Source organism: Ambystoma mexicanum, chromosome 3p (assembly GCF_040938575.1).
Source record: "Ambystoma mexicanum isolate Mex_15411 chromosome 3p, UKY_AmexF1_1, whole genome shotgun sequence".
NCBI classification, from domain to species: Eukaryota; Metazoa; Chordata; class Amphibia; order Caudata; family Ambystomatidae; genus Ambystoma; species Ambystoma mexicanum.
The window spans coordinates 731,398,335-731,413,118 of NC_090925.1; the positions used below are offsets into that span (position 1 = coordinate 731,398,335).

At 46.5% G+C, this 14,784-nt stretch overlaps 1 protein-coding gene across 2 annotated transcripts in view; it reads left to right on the top strand.

The window, feature by feature from the left end:
• The window catches only part of LOC138580779 (carbonic anhydrase 4-like), a 165,648-nt gene that overhangs the window by 125,472 nt on the left and 25,392 nt on the right, over nucleotides 1–14,784 (top strand). For both annotated transcript variants that reach the window (XM_069651593.1, XM_069651594.1), the window contains exon 7: nucleotides 6,410–6,499. In XM_069651593.1, the coding sequence (XP_069507694.1) occupies nucleotides 6,410–6,499 (90 nt within the window). The remainder of the gene's footprint in view (nucleotides 1–6,409; nucleotides 6,500–14,784) is intronic.

Sequence of the window (14,784 nt, forward strand, 5' to 3'; positions counted from 1 at the left end):
CTTCTTCCCTTGAGCTTGGTGGGGATAACCAGCTCCTCTTCTACAGCCAGAGGATCCTCTTCGTGGTCAAAATCGCTGCACACTGCTGTAGTGGTCCGGATAGCCAACTGAAGAGCCTCTCCTGTTTTTAAGAAGTGCACCTTTTATTCACCGTCACTGCTGCCGGCTTCATCCCTGTGTGGTGCAGACCCCTCTAGACGTCCTCCTTCGGATCGAATCTCCAGGAACCAAGGGTCTGTAGGAAACCTACCAGGAACAACAGCCGTGGCACCAGCTTCTTCATTGAATAAGTTAATGTGTTCTGCTCGAGGAATTAGGGTGAATCCCTTTTCTTCACATCCAAGGCTCGCCCTTGTCTTCCCTCCTTCTTATAACTTTTGCTTCCTCTGTTGACAATATCTAAGTACTCCTGGCTACGTTGAATCGTGAACTATCCAACTGTGTGATCCTCCACAACAGGAACCCGGTTCCACTTGACACTGGCTCCGGCCTATTGACTTTTGAATTTCTGTCTAAGAGTGTTCTCTGATTCTGTCTGCTTTGACAAAAGTATTGCTTATGATTTTTGCCCCCAACTCTCTCTGGGTATCTCAGGTGCTAAGTGTGTTTTTGCCCCGGTAACATCTCTTGCCACGGATACGCATTTCTTTAGACCGAACTGTCATTACTGTCAAAAAGTGATCGCAAGTGTATTCCCGGTAACGTCTTTTGTTTCGCAACACCGGTCCGCTAAAACACAGGGTACTTACCTGGAAAAATACTGTACAAAGTGAGTTTGTTAATGATAGTGTATTTTACGTGTGGTTTTTGAATTAATAGAAGTGTTGTGTTTATAACAAATGGTTTAAAACAAATGTACTTATATTTATTACCTGAAACCTTGAGTCAGTGTTTGCTTGAGTCACAGTAATTGTGGTGCCTTTGTGTAATCTCTGCTACTGCTCATATACTCTTGAGATAAGCCTGGCTGCTCCGCTACTGCTACAACTTTAACATAGTAGTACAGGCTTGTACCAAAGGTAAAACTTGTATTGCCATTTGTAGTCTAAATTGTGTTTAGTGGTCCCTAATGGCACTGCACAGGATTCTGCCTAACACCCGCGCTCTTGCTCCTATGGTGCTGTAATTTTGTTCAGTCTCTGATTTCAGGCTACTCTTTGTGGATTCATGCAGCGCAAGCCTGTGGTCCTCCATGCGCAGGAGCGTGTGGTCCTCCATGCACGGGAGCCTAGCTCACAAGTGTTGCATGTGACTGAACAATGCTGCTGCAGCTACATTTTCTGGCCTCGGGCAACCGCAGTAGCGGCACAGCAGGCAGACGAAGGCTCACTGTATCCATCAAACTCATTCCTTGTTAGTCCCTCTCCGACACACCCTGGCGTTTTGACTACAAATAACACTTATTGCCAGCCAATTGGCGCAATCGGTTTCTGCCGTTCAAGGACCTTCACTTGAGCAGATTTAACACAGATTTCCTGAAGGAGGGTTGGGGGTTTCACCCATGCTGATAAAGGGGTCTTCGGGTTACATGGGTATTATGGCATAATGGCTGGTGACTGGATACCTCTCTCAGGCAAGGGCGTTCAGGGTTGTCCTTTACCTCTGCCCAAGGTCCAAGGGAATGCCAATTTGGAATTTTGAAAACCCAGGATGTTCCGGAGACCTGTTCATTTATTTCCAGACAAGTAACCCACCTCTGCCTTTTTCCTTAGACCATATGCCTATTGGGAAACCATTACACAATTCTATTCCGTAGATCTATGGCTAAAAGGTTTGGGTTTGAAGAGCCTTTGCGCTGAGTATTTATACTAAGGGTGTCGATGGTCTGGGAATCCTGGGGGACCCTCTGTGTACCTCGTCTGGGGCAGACATCACAGAGGGGGTTGTAACACCCTGCCTCCAGAGTCACCCTTGTCCTATTATCCAGCCTCTTTGTGCAAATTGATCACATATCCCAACTCATATCTAGTTGGCATTTTCCAAATAGGGGGTATGTACAATACTGCATGCTTTTATCATTACCGCCATACTCACAATGAGGTTCTTGGCCCAATGGCGACCGTACAGAAGACACGTTAGAAATCCTTTTACTTCAAGCCTCGCTGTTAGTGCTGGGTGAAGGATTTTTACTCTAGCTAACCCTTTCACTGGTCGGAATGTAAAGCATTCCTATAGAAATTGGGGCAGCGAAAGGGGTCAGCTATTGTGATTTCATTTTACTATTAATTTGGATCCATTTATGCATAAACAATGCAGCAATTGATTCCAATAGGAACTGCAAAGAACGTATAGTACCAGCAACATGCAATTGCTGTCACTCACTGAACATGCTCTGGGTCCAGCTACTAGCCGAGCAAAGGATCGTTTAGGGACATTCAAAGAGCCTTGTGTGACATAGAAAGTGAACAGATTGAGAGGAGCTTGGCCAGAACTTATTAGGACTACTGTGCATCAGCCACCTTAACCCTAACAGTGCAGTAGGTTAAACAGTGCTGACGACTATTTCATTAAATAGTGTGATGTGAAATAAAGAGAGTACATTAGGCTATAAAAAGTGTTTTAGATTAAAGAGGGTGCATGAGATTAAGGTGGGTGCATTGATTCAACCTTGCGAGTAGGGGTTGCTCTACTCTGAGCAGGGATAGGTCTTGGCAAGCAGATATCGGCCTCCCCGAGCAGCAGTCGGCGTTCCAATTGGACATAATTCTCTCTCGGAGCAGGGATTGGTCTCCAGTACCATGCCTCGATATCGCTATGTCTAGGAATGTCCCTCTGATCAGGGATAGGTCTCTGTGAAAGGATCAACTCCTCTGATCACAGAGAGGCTTCTCTGGACAGGGCTGTCTCCCTCTCCCACCCTCGCTCTCTCACTTTCTGACGAAGCTTAGGTTTTCTCTGTTAATTTGTTGAAGACAAAGATTGTTCATTTGGGCAAAGGCAGGGCGAGGCAGGAATTGTGCACAAGTGGCGCACCGGCGGGTCCCTTGATATCATATACCTATTTAGCTCTTACATTTATGGAAACAGGTGGAAAGTCTTTATGTCTTGCACAGAATCGAAGACAATCCAAAATGGCTGTTTCCGAGTCCATTGGAGATTAGGTTTGGCGATTTTGTTTTTGTGCAAGTGATCAATTTATGCAAGGCTGGTCTGTTACGGGCATAGCTTGGCGTTTACTCTTGAAGGTATATACGAAATCAGTATTTAAACCACTTCCACATCAACCCTCTACTGATGGGCGAAGAACAGTGGTGGTTTAAGAAGATAGGAGGAGACAGAGCTTCCTGGCAAACGGCTGCGTGCAAAATCCTTCAACACGTCCTATCAGCCACGCCAAGTGCCTCAAACCTAAACTTAAACTTAAGACCGCCTAGCCAAGGATGACATTTGATTTATGATTTCTTTGTGACTTTTTGACTCCTCCTCCTAAGTTGTCCCCACTGGAACTTCAAGTTTCCTCTTTCTCCTTTTAGGAAAAATCTTTTTGATTAAACACAAATAAAAATAAAATAAAAAAAATAATACATTTCTGAGAACATTGATGGGATGTCGCATGTGGCCCCCGGCAAGTGCTTTCAAATTATTGTTGAATTTCCAATTCATAACACTAATGGTGAGTTTAGCACCAACGTTTGTTCCAAGAACATGTCTGGGTATGAACAGAGAGTAGTGTGTAGTCCTATGTCCTTAAGGAGATGGGAATAACCACGGGATCAAAAGGGACATTCCTGGTGAGTTTATGCTGCTGATCTATTGAAGGATCAGGTTTTACGCTTTTCCAAAAGCAAGGTTGAAGTCTGAAAGTTAGGATGGGGATAAATGACGATGTGTGTTGGGGTGACTAAGGGTCCGGGCTCCGCCATATGCTTTCAAAATAGTGGACCGGCCTATTGGAGGATCAGTCCACAGAACGTAACACGCAATTCACGCCCCAGCCAATCCCCAGCTCAGAGATCTCACTACATACATGTGCAGGCCCTGGGGAATAGCCCGGTCCTGGGGGACGGACTGGGAGTTGATAAAAGCACAAAGAGAACATTGGCGAGTGTTGGTGTTTGGAGCAGTGGAGTGAGGAGGCATGAACAGAGGTACAGAGAGAGTTGCGGGTCCCGGAGGAGGTGCAGAAAGAGGTAGAGGTGCAGAAGAAGGAGTTGCAGTGGGAGTTGGTGAGACAAGTTGAGGAGGGGCAGAGAGAGCTAAAGGTTCATGGAGTATAGGTAGGGCAAGAGAGAGATGGCTGGGGGTAGGGGAGGGAAAGAGGGGATTAAAGCAGAAGAGGTTAGAGGAAATAGCATCAAGTAGGAGAGAAGAGCGTATTAAAACAAAGGAAGGGGGAAGAGTAAAATATTCAAAAGGAGGAAAGGACAGAAGTGGTTGGAGGAGGAGAAAAGCAAGCACATGAGGAGAGTACAGAGGATGCGTGATAAGATTATGGTAGAAAGGGGGAGCAGAGGATGGAGAGAGAGGACATTGAGGAGGAGAGGAGCGTGTAGAATGGGCCAGAGGAGGGCGACAGCATCAAAGGAGGAAGAGGTTGGAGGAGGGCATGGTAAGTGAAGAGAATAATAGGCAGGACTTTGGTAGTACCCTGGAGCCACAGGGCCAGCCCTAGACAGAGAGCCGGACAACCACTATCAAACCTTTGTCTGGAAGGCGAGAGAGGACGAACAAGCTCATGGTGGACCACAGAGGCGGTTAGAAGGCGGATTACTAGGCTCAGAGTCTGGTGCCCAAGAATTAATGAGCGTTGGATCGATGAGGAGGACACTAAGGTGGGACTATGGGACAGGATCTGGCCTTGGGGTGAGAATAGCACCCAAGCACCTGCACAAGCACTGAGACACCCTCCTAGCCTACCTCACCTCTGGCAGATGCTGTGGACACTCCTGCAACAAAGCTCGATATTGCAGCAGGAGCGATTGTTTTGCATAAGTCTCAGGAGGAGAGCTCAGCGGCAACATGCTCCCCTTGGAAGCAGGTCAACACGGAGCAACATAGGTTTGATCCCCAGGTCCGCGTTTAGAAACCTCTGGGTATTAAGCGCGTTATAAATAACCTATCATATCATATCATGAAGACTACTACCTGCCCAATGGACCCAAGGGAAAGCACTTGAAAAAGGATGCCCTCAGCAGCAGCCCGATTGGACCAAAAGACTGAGTGACACCAGAGAAAGACCCAGAGAGACTCCTGGAGAAACATTGGCCTTGGATCAAGGAGATTATTGTGTTGGATTATCTGTCCCCTTGTCCTGGTTTTGAATTTCCAAAGATTTGTTTCAAGCCCGTAATGCTGTTGAAGTGTATGCAGACACCAGAGCACTGATTAAATGGAAAAAGGGCACATATAGCATTTTTATACTGCACATGCACAATAGGTGAGGGAGTAGTAGATTATATGTGGCAGTAGCTAGTGTTTTAACCCAAAATGGCAAGTGTGAGAAAAGATTTTGTAGCCTGTACTGTGTCGAGTGCAGGATGCTTATTTCAGAGTGAGAAACAAGGCCACAGAATTCCTGCTAGACAATGTGGATGAAGGTACAACACAGGGTTAACCATTGCTGGGCTTTTGGTGGGGGTTAGAAATATATATGGGGTTTGGGTTTTCGGGAATGGAAAACAATTAAAGGGGATGGGGGACTTAGAGGGGTGTGGGGGAGTGGGGCACCCCACCCAAAAAAAAATATAAAAAAATGAGATGGGTTTTTTCAAAAAGATTTCCACGAGGAAAAAAAACAGCTATGTTTAATCCTGCGATTAAATGGCATGGAACCGTGGATGAGTGTAATGGCCAGGCTTTAGAGTAACATCTTGAAACTGTGGCCACAATGATAGAAAGATGAAAAGAGGGAGAACTGTTGAACGTAGGAAACATGAGTATAATGATGTTAATCTTTTTTCCCCAATGGTGACCAGCTGAGAAGAGGTATGGGCTGATCTGAGCAATGCTGATCTTAACCATGGAGAAATAACTGTGATATTGTACTGGTAGGGAGGACTGGATGTAATATAATGTAGTACTGTATCCAGCTGAATAACAGCTTGCATTACTGCTGATCCCACGCTGCAGTGGTGGATCTTCTCAGGAGGGAAAGGCATCTCTGTGCAGGATAAGTCTCTTTCGATCAGATAGGAGTGAGCAAGGATAGACCCTATGAATAGCTCTGATCGGCAATTGGCGCCCGTTCCCAGGACTGCATCTCTGTCCGAGGAGCAATTCTCTGAGCAGTGATAGGACTCTCAGGTCATTGATAGACCCCTGTCGATAGTCAATAAATGGTCTCTACTTCCCTGGGTCGGTCTTTCTGAGCAAAGGCAGACCTCACTTTGCAGACATAGGCTTATTCCTTTCTGGTCCGGATGCATGATGCCCTCTGACCCCTGTGTTCTCTCGCTCTTTTATGTTTCAGATGCACATTGTCCACACTAAACAGGGAATGAACCTCACACAGGCCAAAAAGGACCCCACGGGCATTGCTGTACTGGCCTTCTTCTTAGACGTAAGTAACAAGGGAACAGAGATGTGAGGGGAGCCTCAAGGAGCCTCATGCATGAATGCAGTTTTTAAGTGGCGGGGAGTGCATTTCTGCGGGATCTTTCCTCAGTTGCTTGTATTATCTGCTGGTAGTTATCTGTTTGTTGCTGGAAATATCTGCTGGTTTTCCATGGCTCACTGGTGGTGTTGTTGGTGGTGTTTCGCACTTTGATCATAACTGCAGAGATTTTCAATCTTTCCATGCATTCCACTGTCCAGTTTTGTCACTATGGAAAAAAATAGGTTCTGAATCCTCAGCACGTGCTGTCACGTTCTTTCCCAACTCCTGGGTTGAGATGCACCCAAACTAATTCTCCCAGTAGTGTGGGGGACCAGTCTGCCTGAGAATTATAATTAATTAATTAGCATAATTATAATTGTTCTTTCATAACACGCTTAATACCAGCGAGTGATTTCTAAGCGCGGGATCGGGATTCAAACATGTGTTGCGCTGCACTGTCTTGCTTCCAAGACAAATGCGTTACCCCTGAGCTATCCTTCCTCCCCTGGCAGGCAGCGCTTGCTGTACTTGCCATACTGCTACCCTCGACTTCCTAGGGTAGGGGTCTGCAACCTACGGCTTTCCAGTTGTTTTGGACCACGACTCCCATGCTCCCATCATAATTGACAGTGCTATCTAGGGCTGATGGGAGTAAGTCCAGCTAAATATTCGTACCGCCCTAATTTGAGTACCTGCCTACAGAGGAGCTGCTTCTTGCGTATGGAGAGTAGAAGGCAAGCCATCAGATCTGCTACTTCGACCCTTAGGTGTCCATCCTCTTTGCTGTAGTGTAAAGACCACCCTGAACACGCCAGGCCTCCCTTAATACAAAAATAAAAAAATACATTATGCGTACATATGAGGAAAGTTACCACCCCATTTGTGAAAACAATAAACAATTTAAAATGTGCACATACATGTGATTTCAGGCACATATGTATTACTCATAGCTCTACTCTTCATTGTCACAACACTTACCTATGAAGCACCTTCTCCTGATCCAGGACCATTTCCCCACTTTTTTTAGACCCTGCTCCTCCCATCCCACAGATGGATATTGCCCACTTTGCCCACCCACAATCCAGTGGTTATCTTTTCCCAGAGGATTATGAGCCCTGCCATCCACTCGTGTGGAGGAGAGGTGGGATGCCACCACTGGGACGAGAAAGGGAATGCTACTTGATGGAAGTCTTCTATGGATGATCCAGACAGACCAGCTTAAGTGCTCCTGCACTATCAACTACATTTATTTTTTCCAGACCAACCTGCACTCCACTTCCCGCAGTGAGTGCCTGTTCTCGGTGTTGTGGTCAGGATACCACCATCATTCTTCTGCACACAATGGACATGAAGGACGCCTGGGTCCCACTACTTTTAAACAAACCCTTCCTAGACCCTAATACCCCAACTAACTATAGACCAATCACCACAGTGCCCTTCCTCCTAAAAATCTTGAACAGAGCTGCCTACCTTCAGATTCAGCACCACCCGGAAAGCAAATACCTGCTAGGGCTCCATCAATCAGGCTTCCGACCAAGGCATGGCCCGAAAACAGCCCTGATAGATCTAGTAACACAAATAGAAACTATAAAAGACAAAGGCAACCTTGCCCTCCTTCTGTTACTCGATCTATCAGCCGCCTTTGACTTAGTAAATCACAAAACACTCTGTAACCACCTCTCATTGGCGGCCCATTTCTCTGCCAATGCTATTTCCTGGACTCAGTAATTCCTCAATAACAGAACCACCAGAGTATTTGCCCGAATGGAATATGGTACACATGCGCCTGTCACATGTGGGGGCCCCCAGGGTTCCTGCATCTCCCCAATGCTTTATAATATATTTACAAAGCCTCTATTTGATTACCTAAATCACTTGGGTGTCTCATACACAAATTATGCTGACGACACCCACATTCTGATCCCCATTACAGGTAATTACAACAGACTCCAAACGTTTAAAATACATCTACATACTCATTCAAGCTTGGATGACTAAACACAGACTATGGGCCTCATTCCGAGGCTGGCGCTATCCATGGAGTAAAGAGCACCATGGTAAGCAACCATGGAGCTATTTACTCCATGGAAATCCGGCATGGTGAATGGAGTAATTACCGGTCCATTCCAAGGTTGGAGGGACCGGTAATTCCCCATTCACCATACCGGTTCCCCATCCCCATTCCTGCCCCCATAGGGCTCAATGGGAATGGGGAAGGAGTAAATTACGGCACCGTAAATTACGGTGCCGTAATTTACTCCAAGGTCCCTTTGCGGGTTGGATTTTTAACGCCTGCTAAAAGCAGGCGTTAAATGCCAACCCGCAAAAGGGAACTCGGAATATGGTGGTAAGTGTTAACGGTCACCGTTGCCATTAACGGTGACCGTTAACCCTTACCTCCAGCCTCGGAATGAGGCCCTATGTCTTGACGATAAAACAGAGTTACTCCTTGAAGGAACCCAAGCTAGTCTTAACAGACTGGACAAACAGTTTAACTCATTCACCATTGACGACAATGACATCAAGGCATCGAAGGATGTAAAAACATTAGGCATTTATATTGACTCCTCTCTTTCCTTATCAAGACATATCAACGCTACTGCAACTACTACAGCCTACACCTGTAAGCTTATTAACGCTTGTAGGCCATTCCCAACCACTACTAACTGCATCACCCTAGCTAGGGCATTAGTCTTAACCAAGTTATACTACTGCAGTGCCCTTTAGATAGGCACTAGCCACTACAACCTAAAAAAGTTACAAACTTTCCAGAACAACGCGTTTAGAGCAGCGACTAACTTTCCTAGATCACTCCACATCGCAGAGTTAAGACGCAGCAACCGCTGGCTCTCAATCAAAGAATCAGACTTAAAACGCTATCACTCAACTTCAAATGCTTAAATAACCTAGCTCTGATATACCTCTGTGACGAATTCAAACTCAATTCCTCTGATTGACCACCCAGATCCTCACAAGCCAACTCCCCTATCATCCCAAGGTTTAAGCTCCAAAAGGCTGGAGGCAGAATTTTCCCTATCCTAGCAGCTAAACCTTGAAACACTTTACCCTCCACCCTCAGAACTGAACCTTCCTTCCACAAATTCAGAACTAATGTCAAAATCTGGCTCACTATGAGCGTGGACCAATATATGGTCCCACTCTAACCTAAGTTGTAAGTTCTGTAACGCCTGCTGCTTACCTGCTATAATGACTGTACTGCCAATCATATTTTGCACAATGCCTATCCAATGTCATATGCAAATATTGCTATTTATAAATAATGTTATATGTAATTGCGTATATATATATATATATATATATATAAATATATATACACACATATAGTATGCAACTGTATCCATCCAATTTCATATGTAAATAGTGCCATATGTAAATACTGCTATATGTAACTGCAAATGTATACTATGAAACTGTAAATACCTCTCTGTCTATGTACCCACAAGGTATGTGCACAGATGGCCCAGAGCTTGGTGCGCTTTATAAATAAATACAATACAATATGTTGAAGTGCCACACATTATCCACCATTCAAATACATCCAAGTGTGACACATATTTTGCCCCCAAAAACATCCAAGTGAAACACATTTCCTGCCCCCAAAATACATCTATGTGCAACCCATTTACTGCTCCCAAATACATCTATGTGTGACACATTTCCTGCCCTCTGACAGACAGTTAACTCCCAGTACATCTAAATGGCTATCTAGGGGGGCAGTAGGTAATCTACACTATAATTTGATGGTGGTACTAGTGTAGAAGTAGCAGGATTTTAAATGAGCAAAGGAATGGTTCACCACCCGCACCTCCTTACCTTAGTTGTTGCTGTAGGGTGCTTCATCAGGTTTCCATGGGCAAAGAAGGGGCAAACAGGGATGGGAGCTGCCCTTTGCCTTGGGCCCTTCGCCGGCTGCCCTTGGAGGGCTTCTTAAATGCAGCTGTTCCAGTCACATGAGAGGGCACAGACCAATGAGAACCAAATGGGCGGTCGGGAGGAGTGGGGGGGACAGGGAATGGATGAAGGTTGATGGGAGAAGGCAGAAGAAAATCACTCAGAGAAGGCTGCCAAGACAAAGGCCCAGAGATACCTGACTGCCTTAGCCAATTGCCAAGGGGTGGGTGGAGGAGAAGAAAAAAGCCAGAAACAAACAAAGTACTACAACACAAAGTCAGAGAACCCTACTTGCAGATGAGCTAATAAAACGGATTACAAAACATAGTAAAACCACCGAAAAATCCCTCTAAAAACAACCAATCAGGCCAAAAAACAGGTTGGAAACTCAAAAATCATCCCTCTTAAAGCACTTTACAGCCATTAAACGGATTGGGAATCTAACCTAATCACACTCATATCCTCAAAAAGCACCATCTAGCCTCTTACCTAGAGATTATTGTGAACGATGGCTACAGATCACAATCGGGAAAGGCAGAGGAAGAGCACTCAGAGAAAAAAGGCTGCCAAGACAAAGGCCCAGAGATACCTGAATATGTATAGAAAAAAAGATGTCTGGTAAAATAGCAGAACAATATTGCAAGTAGATGTATGCGTTTCTTCCTTTAATAAGACTTCTGGGAGAAAATGAACAACGTGTCATACAGGGATATTGATAAACGCGGTCTTGGATTCTTTTCCAGGATCCGTTTACCATGGCAGTCACAGAGTCTAAAAGCACTTAAATTCAACTCAGCATTTGGATGGAAATGTAAACATGTAGGAACGCGGCCTGTCAGGAAAAAGGCACGAGTTGGTTCACATACCTGCACTTTTAGTTATTTGAGATTAAGTGCATATCATTGTAGGCCTCACATGAACTTGTCCTAGATGTGTGTTCTGACTTGAGTGTCGTGTAGACCGATGAGACCTCCGTCCCCAAGTGACGCACAGGGGAACTAAAAGAAACCCTCTGTACGACCTTTGAGGCCACAGGTGGGAGATGACTTCCCAGATCCACAGAACCTCTGGAACACCGATGCTGCTGTCAAAAAGGAACGAGGTTAAGTACCAGGCAACTACAATATATGTTCAGTAAACCAAGGATCTAAAAGGTCTTACCTATCAGGTGTTAGGAAAACCCCGGAAACCTAGTAGAGGTTCGAGACTCAGATGATGCAGCGGTCCCTGAAGTAGTAGGACCGCAAGATAGCGTGGATGTAGGATCAGCCACCTGTAGGAGTGAAGACGTGACTTGAATCCCCAAAAGGGAAATGGCGTAGGAGTTCAGTGAAGTACCAAGGGATGATCCAAAGACAAGTCAGGATGTAGTCCAAAGTCTGGCAACAGGTAAACAGTTCCAAGCGAAGGTACAAGGGGTATCCGAAGGAGTCCAAGGTAGAGTTCCGTGATCAAAGGCAACAGTGGAGCAATACGTAACGCCAAACAGAGTCTGAAGACAGCTGAGAAGCAATGAGTGTTCTGTCTCTCAGACCTTTATACTTTGCGTCTCTGGGTCATGTGACGTCTCTGGGTCATGTGACGTCCACCAAGGTCACGTGAGGAACGCCACTCTGGATCACGTGATCGACGTGGAGACGTAACACCGCCCCTTCTGCTATACGTTCTCCAAGGCAATTGCCAATGCAGAAAGGGTTGCAATCGAGCCCGTACACCATAGCTGGTACGGAGTTTCCGGTCCTTTGGGTTCACCGGATCATTTGAGCCTCGAACCGTGGGAGGAGATGTTGGGGAAATGTGAGCAGTGTTCTGGTGTGTAGCGGACTGGGGTGTAGAGGATCGCCTAACATAGCCCCTCCCCAACGGCCCACGACCCCGTGGGCAGGACGGATGATCCCTATGGAAGCGGGCCACCAACCGAGGGGCGTCTAGATCCAAGGCGGAAACTCAAGAACGCTCCTCCGGGCCGTAACCCTTCCAATCCACTAGATACTGGAGCCTACCCCTAAACCATCGGGACCCCAAAATGGCCAACACCTCAAAGACATCAGAAGAGGCCAGGGACACCGGCGCAACAGGGGCTGGGAGACGGACAGAGTCGGGACAAGGCTTGAGGAGGGAGACCTGGAATACTGGATGGATACGCCAAGAACTAGGAAGCACTAGACGAAACGCCACCGGGTTCACAACCTGAGAGATCACATACGGGCCGACAAAACGAGGCAGCAACTTCCGGCAACCCACTAGGCGAAGATGACACGAAGACAACCAGACCCTAGAACCCACCACCAAAGGAGGAGCAGCTAGACGTTTGCCATCCACACGGGCCTTCATAGAAGCCTTTGCTTCAGTGAGATGGACCACAGTACTAGCATGTATAGCAGACAGATCCCCAAGACATGTCGTGGCCGCAGGATTTGAAGAAATAGAAGCATCGGGGACCGGCAAGACCTTGGGATGTTGGCCGTAGAGGGCGGAATGAGCCGCGTTATTGTATGCGAACTCAGCAAGCCGTATAACGGCCAACCAGGAGGTCTGGTGTTGCAATATAAGGCAGCAAAGATACTGCTCCATGGATTGATTCGTCCTTTCAGTCTGCCCGTCAGTCTCAGGATGATAGGCCGAAGAATACCTGGTATCAATGCCCAACAATTTAGTCAACGACCTCCAAAAACGAGAGGTGAACTGTGATCCTCGATCTGATATTATGACCGAAGGGAGTCCAAATAACATGAACACGTGTTCAAAAAACAAGTCCTCCAAGACCGGAGCCGAAGGAATACCCTTACAAGGAACAAAACGAGCCATTTTTGTGAACGTGTCCACCACTACCCAGATGGAGTCAAAACCTTGTGACTTGGGGAGATCGGTAACGAAATCCATAGACAGTGTATGCCAAGGTCTGGGAGGTACCGGAAGCGGGAGTAGTAACCCAACCGGTCGGCCTCTCCGATGTTTAGCCTGAGCACACACTGCGCACGAATTGACATAACACTCCACATCGCGCTTCATAGAGGGCCACCAACACCAGCGCTTGAGAAGATCTAAAGTGCGCTCCTGACCGGGATGGGCATTAAAAGGAGCATCATGAGACCACTCAAGGGCCAGATTACGAGTGTCAGGTGTGGGAAGAAACAGGCGTTCATGCACAAAGGGCAAACCATCCGAATACACGGGGTCCCATTCTCGCAACTGTTCGGAATGAATGCTAGTCCAGGATCGGATCGAGTCTAATAACGACAATGAGGGTGTACAGAGGCAAATTACATGACTCTTTCCGAGAACAGTGTCAGGGAAGGTTGGCAACTCGACCCCACCTGGGGAACGTGACAAGGCGTCTGCTTTACCATGTGAAGTTCCAGGACGATGCGTAATATGAAAATCAAAAGAGGAAAAGAAAAGATGCCACCGAACCTGTCTGCTATTAATGCACTTCAATGAAGCCAGATCCTGTAAATTACGATGATCTGAGTATACAGTGATTGGATGTTTAGCCCCCAGAAGATGATGGCGCCAAACACGAAAGGCGTCCATGACAGCCAGGAGTTCCTTCTCCGTAACGGTGTAGTGTGTCTCAGTACTGGAGAACTTACGGGAATGGTATGCCACTGGGTGTAATTTGCCTGTTGTAGGACATGATTGGGACAATACCGCACCAAGAGCAAAAGAAGAGGCATCCGCCTCAACTATGAATGGAAGATCAGGATTGGGGTGCTGGAGCACCGGTGCGGTAGTGAAAGCGTTTTTCAAAGCCTCAAAAGCCTCCTGATGTTCTCTTTGCCAACGATAGGGTACCTGAGGGCTGGTCAGGGCCGTGAGCGGGGCAACGATTGTGGAAAAGGAGGAAATGAAACGCCTATAAAAGTTGGCGAAGCCCAAAAAGGACTGCAATGACTTGAGTGTTTGAGGTACTGGCCACTCTAAGACTGCTCTGACCTTGGAATCGTTCATGGATAACGCTCCCGGAGTAATGTGAAATCCCAGAAACTCAACAGACGTTTTATGAAACTGACATTTCTCAGGTTTGGCAAATAAGGAATGTTCTCTGAGACGGGATAGTGCTTCTTGGACATGTCTTACATGGTCATCAAGATTACGAGAAAAGATCAAGATGTCGTCCAAGTACACAACCATGTATACATCCAAAATATCCCCTAATATATCATTCATAAAGCGTTGGAATGTGGCTGGGGCATTACACAGACCGAAGGGCATGACTAGGTATTCATACAAGCCGTAACGAGTACAGAAAGCAGTTTTCCACTCGTCGCCCTCGCGAACGCGTACTAGATTGTATGCGCCGCGCAGATCAAGCTTGGTGAAAACAGAAGCATGTG